This window comes from Magnolia sinica, chromosome 1, assembly GCF_029962835.1.
Source record: "Magnolia sinica isolate HGM2019 chromosome 1, MsV1, whole genome shotgun sequence".
Lineage (NCBI taxonomy): Eukaryota > Viridiplantae > Streptophyta > Magnoliopsida > Magnoliales > Magnoliaceae > Magnolia > Magnolia sinica.
In genome coordinates this window covers 21,053,315-21,061,112 of record NC_080573.1, presented here as the reverse complement: position 1 = coordinate 21,061,112, position 7,798 = coordinate 21,053,315, and the positions used below count along the sequence as shown (strand labels likewise).

General features: G+C 39.6%; 2 protein-coding genes across 4 annotated transcripts in view; one reads left to right on the top strand and one right to left on the bottom strand.

Annotated features, from left to right (window-relative positions):
• The first annotated feature begins 2,545 nt into the window (after positions 1–2,545).
• On the top strand, positions 2,546–3,271 carry LOC131242673 (outer envelope membrane protein 7). The gene has a single exon (XM_058241472.1). It carries the CDS (start codon positions 2,641–2,643, stop codon positions 2,890–2,892), a length of 252 nt encoding a protein of 83 aa, XP_058097455.1. The 5' UTR covers positions 2,546–2,640; the 3' UTR covers positions 2,893–3,271.
• Positions 3,272–4,273: 1,002 nt separating this feature from the next.
• The window catches only part of LOC131242659 (uncharacterized), a 58,296-nt gene continuing 54,771 nt past the window's right edge, over positions 4,274–7,798 (bottom strand). For 2 of the 3 annotated variants that reach the window (XM_058241442.1, XM_058241461.1), the window contains exons 23-31: positions 7,626–7,721; positions 7,339–7,437; positions 7,224–7,256; positions 6,985–7,119; positions 5,721–5,781; positions 5,588–5,643; positions 5,440–5,496; positions 5,238–5,358; positions 4,274–4,947 (exon numbers count right to left, since the gene is read on the bottom strand). In XM_058241442.1, coding sequence (XP_058097425.1) covers positions 4,829–4,947; positions 5,238–5,358; positions 5,440–5,496; positions 5,588–5,643; positions 5,721–5,781; positions 6,985–7,119; positions 7,224–7,256; positions 7,339–7,437; positions 7,626–7,721 — 777 coding nt within the window. In that variant the 3' untranslated portion in view covers positions 4,274–4,828. The remainder of the gene's footprint in view (positions 4,948–5,237; positions 5,359–5,439; positions 5,497–5,587; positions 5,644–5,720; positions 5,782–6,984; positions 7,120–7,223; positions 7,257–7,338; positions 7,438–7,625; positions 7,722–7,798) is intronic. The other variant, XM_058241451.1, reaches the window with a different exon arrangement.

The window sequence follows — 7,798 nt, the reverse complement described above, 5'->3', positions numbered from 1 at the left end:
AATCGAACTAAAACTTAATATTTATAGTAAAAACGAAAATTAAATAGGCTTTTGGCCATCAATATGATGGAATCTCACAAATCTATTAGGTTGGTTGGCTAAATCAGCTTCTCCTACCCCAAAATCATATATGATATGTCAAAAAACTCATTCCAATTTGCAACATACGATTGATTTAAGGTTGGACAGATCGACTGGACCCAGTCGACCCCATCTGTCTACCAAACAATTGGGGTTAACAGGGTCCAGTCGAGGTCGACCCCGACTTGCTCCCTGTCTATCCAACCTTAAATCAGTCGTATGTTGTAAACCGAAATGAGTTTTTCAACATATCATATATAATTTTGGGGTAGGAGAAACTGATTAACCCAACCAACTTGGCAGATTTGCGAGATTCCATCATATCAATGGCCGAAAGCCTATTTTATTTTCGTTTTTACTATAAATATTAAGTTTTAGTTCGATTAGGCTGCCCTAACATTCTTCTCAACTCAAACTTGAAAACTTTAAACCCATGTAGTTAATCACTATAAAAGATGTTAATATTGTGAATTTCATGTTCGGCTCGGTGAATTTCATGTTAAGCTCGTTGAATTTCACGTTAGGCTCGTTGAATTTGACCGTGAAGTGACTGAAATTAACCGCGAAATGATTGAAATTGACCGCGAAGTAAGTAAAATTGACCGCAAAGTGAGTGAACTTGATCGAGGAGTGAAATTCACTGCCAAGTGAGTGAACTTGGTCGTGAAGTGACTGAAATTCACCGCGAAGTGATTGAAATTCACCGCGAAGTGATTGAACTTAATTACGAAGTGAGTGAAATTGACCGCGAAGTGAGTGAAATTCACCGCGAAATGAGTGAACTTGATCGGAAAGTGAGTGAACTTAACCGCAAAGTGAGTGAAATTCATTGAGCTTCACATAAAATTCACTGAGCCTAACTTGAAATTGACCGAGCTAAACTTGAAATTGACCGAGCTTCACATGAAATTCACCGAGCTTCACATGAAATTGATGTTTGCCTCGTTGAATTTCATGTTAGGCTCACTCAATTTCAAGTTAAGCCCGGTGAATTTGAAGATAGGCTCGATCAATTTCATGTTAAGCTTGGTGAATTTCATGGTAGGTCGTTCAATTTCACGTTAGGCTTGGTGAATTTCAAGTTAGGCTTGGTGCATTGTATGTTAGGCTCGGTGAATTTCAAGTTAGGCTCGGTGAATTTCATGGTAGGCTCGGTGAGTTTCAAGTTAGGCTCGGTGCATTGCATTTTAGACTCAGTCAATTTCTAGTTAGGCTCGGCGAATTTTGTGGTAGGGTCGTTCAATTTCACATTAGGCTAAGGTCAATTTCATATCGGCTTAGTGAATTTTAAGTTAGGCTCGGTGAATTTCATATTAGGCTCGGTAAATTACATTATAACCGTGGTTACGGCAGCTTTCAGAAACTTTATGATAAGGCACGGGCATTTCGGTCCGGTAAAGATGCGTCCGGTCATAGTTTGGTAAAGTAAGCCCGGAGTGCGAGAGAGAGGACGGCGGCTTAAAAGTGAGGCATGCGGTTGGAAAAACTCATTTCCCTCGATCGGCGTAACTACTGTGTCAGTTACCACAATTTTTAAAATGGTAGAGACTCATTCTCCTCACACGTGGCGCAGATCTAACACGATCCAGACCATCCAAAAATTGTGATTCCCATTGTCATGGAGCATCTATAAAGCCAAACTGACAAACCAATCCTATCCAATCAAGGAACATTAAATGGGTGTGGTTAAAACTAAAACAATGAGTAGTTCAAATTCAAATGTAAATACGAGATGGTTAATATTATTTTCTCAGTGCAATATTCCGCTTATGCTCCATCCACGGTTGGGTCAGCAATTTGAACGGTCTTGATTTCCGTACAACTATGTCGTATATGAACGGTTGAAAAGTCACCACCACTTTTTAAATGGTGCTGAACTAACATAAGAGTCCAGACGTGGATCTATAGGAGAGGACGCGGATTGTGTACTGAGTGAACTCTGTGGGGTCCACCGTGATGTATATCTCTTATCCACTTCGTCCATATGTTTTAAAAGATTATTTTATGGCAAGAGCCCAAAATTGAAGTACATCCAAAGCTCAAGTGGACCACACCAACGGAAACCGTGTGAATTGAACAGTTACCGTTGAAAACTTCTTGAGGGACCACAGAAGTTTTAGATCAATCTGATATTTTTCCCTCCACATCCACGTCTGTGTGACCTTATGAACAGCTTGGATGACAAATAAACTTCACTGTAAGCCCTATGAAGGTTTCAACAGTGTACGTCATTTTCACCACTGTTTCCCATGGTGTGGTCCACTTGAGCTTTGAATATGCTTAAATTTTGGGCCCATGCCCTAAAATGAGCTGCAAAAACGGATGGACGGCGTGGATAAGACACATACATCCACAGTGGGCCCCACAGAGTTCACTCAGTACACTATAGTGTACTGAATTAATACGCAAACAGCGTCTGGGTGAGGGACGGAGAAGCAATCCATCCTCCGAGACCAGTTTTCAACTTTCCAACAGCCAATCAAAAGGGTTTTGCAGACGGCAGGCATCTCAGCTCCAACAAGAAAGGAATCAGAGAGAGAGAGAGAGAGAGAGAGAGAGATGGCCGCTCTCACCAGTGCTATAATAGCCATCGTTGCATTGGCTCTGGGTTGGATCACCATCGAGATTGCATGCAAGCCCTGCCTGGAAAAGGGAAGGGAAGCCATCGATCGATCCCTCGATCCCAACTACGATCCTGATGACAACGACGATTCTATCCGTGCCCCTCTCAATCAAGACCAGCAACACCCACATTCGGATTCCGATTCTTCTGCCGCCATAGCTGCAACTTCCACCACCAAGATCGTTTGATTGACCGTCTGCTGCTGCTACTATCGTAGTTTACAATGTAGTAGTACCGTCGCATGCTTTTGAGATCTTATTTGGTTTTGTTATCTTCTCTCCAAAGAAATGGGTGTTTTTCCCCTTTCCTTGTACTTTTTTTTTCCCTAGTCTGTAAAAAATGGAGATTGTGACTTGAGAGGGCTTTAAGCTACTACGTCGAATGCATTATCCATCTTCCCTTTAATTTCCTCCATTTTCTTGATGTATGACTGTGTTGTGGAAAACCATGATTGAGAAACTTGGGCAGAACCCATTGCTAAATAGGTTGATTGGTTTTCCTCTACTTTTCAATAAACCATTATCTTCTGGGGTTCCTTTCACAGAAGAAAACATATGAATTCAGCAATTTTCTCTCTTGATTCAGCTGCCCAACAAGCAATGACTTGGAAGCTTTAGTTTGGTGAGTGTTGTATGCTATGCTTCTGCTGCCTTGTTACTTGGAAACCAGAATATGTGAATTGGGTATAATGGCCTTTGATTTCTCTTCTATTTTAGGGTGAGGAAAGATGAGTTAAGCGCGAAGCCCGCATTTTGTAAAAATGGAGCTCCAAGGATACAGCACTCAAGCTCAATTGATCTCAATTCACAATGGCTAGTAGAAAGAAAAAAACAGTTCAATGGTGCAATACTCCTTGACCAGTGATGATACTAACAAAACGGTTATAGCAGCAATTTCTTGGCCCAGAAATTTTTCAGGAGATTTTTCAAAATTCTGAGGTTTTTCCAAGGAAATTATCAGGAAAACCTAGTTGAAAAAAAAAAAAAAAAAAAAAAAAAGGGTGATATTTTAAAACTTTGCTGATATCTTTTAAAATCTTGCAATGATATCATTTAGGGGTCATTTGGATGGGAGTAAATGGAGTCAGAAGTGTAAATGAATGGGAGTAAATGTTAGTCAATGGAATTGGGAGTAAATGAGGCTGATTTTAAATCTTGAGGAAGAAGAGAAATTTTAGTGTTGTTAGTGTGAAATGCCTTTTTCGGCTCCCTTGGTGAGTCACACAAGTAAATAAAGATGTCTACACTCCTAATCTGTGGTACACGTGGCATGCTGATGATACTCTAAAACAATCCAATTATCGGCTGCATCACTAAAATCACACGTATATAATGATCCAAACTATCCAAATGTTGGCCATCTAAATGGACGGTTTAAAAATGTTGGCAAGTTGTTTTTTTATGATCCTTACGTTTATGGCTCACCTAAGACTCAGAATTTCCTCATTTTTTTCACCAAGTATATATTTCAATGGCCTTCTTACAATCATTATGTCAAATATCACATATGTACTACACTAATTTGGGATAGTAAAGCTGATTTAGTTAATCAAATTCAGGTTCCTGGGAATATATTGAAGAATTCCAATGCATTCCAATTACACCAAAATACAGGCATCCAAACAGAATATTTGGATTCCAGTGCATGTCATTTACAAGCTACCAAACACAATTGAGGATTACATTTACACTTGATTTGAGTGTAAATGTGAAATGGATTCCATTTCTCTCCATTTACAAGCTCCCAAACGATCCCTTACTGTATTCCCTTTGTGTATTTTTCCCAATATTATCACGAGAGTTTCAAAATCTCAATGATATTTATCACACTGAAAACAGCATAGTATTTACAATGAAGCTGCACATGTAATCATTCTTGCAGTAGCCTGCCATACAGGAAGAAGTGGGCCTTTAAAAGGGTGTGTGGTTTTGGTGGAACCCAACTTTGTTAACACAAATGTAAGAGTAGCTAGATTTTTTTCCGAGACAGAAACTGGTGGAAGCTCATTAGCTACTGTGCATTTTTGAGGTTCAATCAGTAGTCAAACTTCTTGATTGGATTTCAACTTGAATTGAACCCAGCACTTCATTCAGTTTCTCCATACCCTTGGCAACTACTAACCATTCATTGCTCATCATCAGCTTCCATGTGATTATCTGCCTCTTCATTGGCTCCATCATCTCCATTGGCATATACTTGGGAGCTCACCACCTGCCCAAGTAGGTCCTTGTGTTTTAGATTGCCTGCCAGAATAAGATGAACGGTTAGTGTAGTTGGAACTTGGAATAGAGTCTGATCAGGTAGAAAAGTACAGACAAAACCATGGGCAACTCTTGTGGAATTTCATCAATTCAAAAAGAACACATTCTAAGAAATTTAATTGTCAGACACAACACCATGACTATTAGGAGAAAAACCCTAATTCATGCCTTGTATGCATGCGCCTTGCACAAGTTCCAATAACAGACATGTCACATGGCATTGAACATACCAATCTATTCAAAAACAGTAAGCTGTTTAAGATATAACGCACCCATCCAAAAAGTTTCCCCATTTGATGTGTTGTGAAGGAGAGCCTTAACGTGAAACAAGAAGCGTTCCATAGACCTCTTTGTAGCTGGGATCTTGCAGGTGATCATTGTCCGCTTCGACCCCTTGAGAAAACCAAGCAGTGTTTTGCATTAAAAAAATTGAAATTTTAATCAAGGGAGCAGGATTTGATTGACGGAGCTAACCTTGGCCTCAGAACAGAGGGTCTGTATGATTCTTGTTGCCTTCTGAAGCTCTTTGACCTGTGAAAATTTACAACAGCAGGAGGTATGCATTTGCTTGTTTGAAGCGAACAAATCATCACTAACCAGCAGAAGCTAAAGAGCATCTTACCACTTGAAGTATGATGTCATTGTGTGCACGAAAGTGGGTTTGAAGGAAGCCAAAAGCTGGAGAAAATATCAATATTCAGCACATAAAACGTTTTCAGATAGAATATGAACCAAGATAGGCACAATAAATCTACCTTTTAGGAAAGAATCAACAAACTTCCCACCATACTTCACTGCCATGGCATGCACAGCGACCTGTACTATGTAACACGTGAGCATTTCTCTTTTATTTTTATTTCGAGCAGTAAAACTTGTAAAGATATTGAATCAAAAATAGAACAAAAGACATGTCAATTCACAAAAATACAAAGAATACATTGGAAGCATCTCCGGAAGCACAACTTCAGTAACAAAAAGCTTTCAGTTCACAAGGTCATTAGCAACTGAAATTATATTTTTATGAATCGAAGCCTTTCCAGGGACCCTAAGAAAATTAAATTCATTTTCATCGAATGTGTCTCCTGTCTCCATGGAGTTTTAACATCCTATTTTTCACATACAATGCAACTGAAATGATCACTTTCCACCTGTAAGTGAGATGGTAGTCAGCATTTTCATGCGAGGAACTCTCTCGAGTCTCTCCGCCATGACAAAAGTATTAAAATGGTCTTGTATCATGGAAGCTTGAGAAAGACTGCAAGAGGCAGGTTAGCAAGGAAATGGAATTAATTACCTACAAGGCCATTCCATAGAAGACAACCAACCAAGAAACACCACTGGAACCTGGCTGAGGATGGCTTTTCACAATAAGACAGCGCTACTCAACTGGTGAAGAATCATCCTGTCAAAACTAAAATCATGCACGTATTTGACACAACCTCATATTGCAAACCGTCAATTTGGCAAGGATCTTGCAAACACACACACATGGCTGTTTGGCCTATATTCCCTGATATTCACCACATTCCTAGGTTTTGTAGTGAAGTCAAAGAATCCTTTAGGGATTGAAGGTTTCATGATGAGAGAGAGAGAGAGAGAGAGAGAGTAGTGATTGATCTAAGGGTTATGAGGCATTTATAAACAGGATGCCTCATACATATCTACTGCACACGCATGCGAGAGAGAGAGAGAGAGAGAGAGAGAGAGAGAGAGAGAGAGAGAGACTAATGATTGATCTAAGGATAACGAGGCATTTATAAACAGGATGATTCATACACATCAACTGTGCGCGCATTAGAGAGAGAGTACCACCTTGTCATGAGTCTTGCACATGTTGACTAGAGATACAAGAGAGTGTGTTATAGTACCACCTTGTCATGAGTCTTGCACATGTTGACTAGAGATACAAGAGAGTGTGTTATAGTACCAACTTGTCATGAGTCTTGCACATGTCAACTAGAGATACGCGAGAGAGAGAGAGAGAGAGAGAGAGAGAGAGAGAGAGAATTATAGTACCACCTTGTCATGAGTCTTGCACATGTTGACAAGAGATACAACCACATTCACCGACTGGCGTAGTTTTATCAACACTCTTTTAACAGCTTCAGGTTGAACATCAGCTCTGGACTTCTCCAACAGACCCACTTCTTTAATCTAAACAGGATGAAAACAAAATGATAAGAGCTCCGTAAATGCCTTTCAAGATTGTTCATCTATGAAGATATTCGAGAAGGTAACAGATAGGAACCAGAACCCACCAACTTGTTCAAAATAGCAAGGTTCTCTTCATGCTGTGCATACAAAAAGCCTCTGTAAGCATCTCCATAAGAAAAGACAAACGAGTAGTGCGAAGAGACAATAAGGACCCCTTACCAGTACACGGTACCAGACAATTAGCATTGCAGGGCATAATGTTGGAAAGCCGTGAAGAACATCTTGTTCTTGTGTGGTTTTAGTTTTGCCAGAAGGAACCTTAAACAAAATAGAACTTTTGATCATTCTATGACTAAGATGTTTATTATGTAAATGAGCAGAGTTCATCATTGTCTTGTCCAATTTAAAAACAGTTTTGCAAAGATAAAGAATGCAAACAAGAATCCATATTAATGAGACTTTTGGACTCATCACCATGAGAAAGCTTTTATCACAGAGATATGCACCTGAGGCAAGATCGAGCAAGCAAGCTCATCTAGAAGATCAGAAGTGGATTCGTTATTTTTCAGGTAAATGTGTAGCGTCCTCTGTATTATTTCTCCCTGGAAAAGAAAATGAAGAAGAAAAGGCCTCTCAAAAAAAAATGAAGAAAAAGAGAATTGATCGGATAGGGTAAACA

What these genes read in the sequence shown, in the direction of transcription:
- LOC131242673 (XM_058241472.1), top strand. Translation starts at nt 2,641, where the DNA reads ATGGCCGCTCTCACCAGTGCTATAATAGCCATCGTTGCATTGGCTCTG.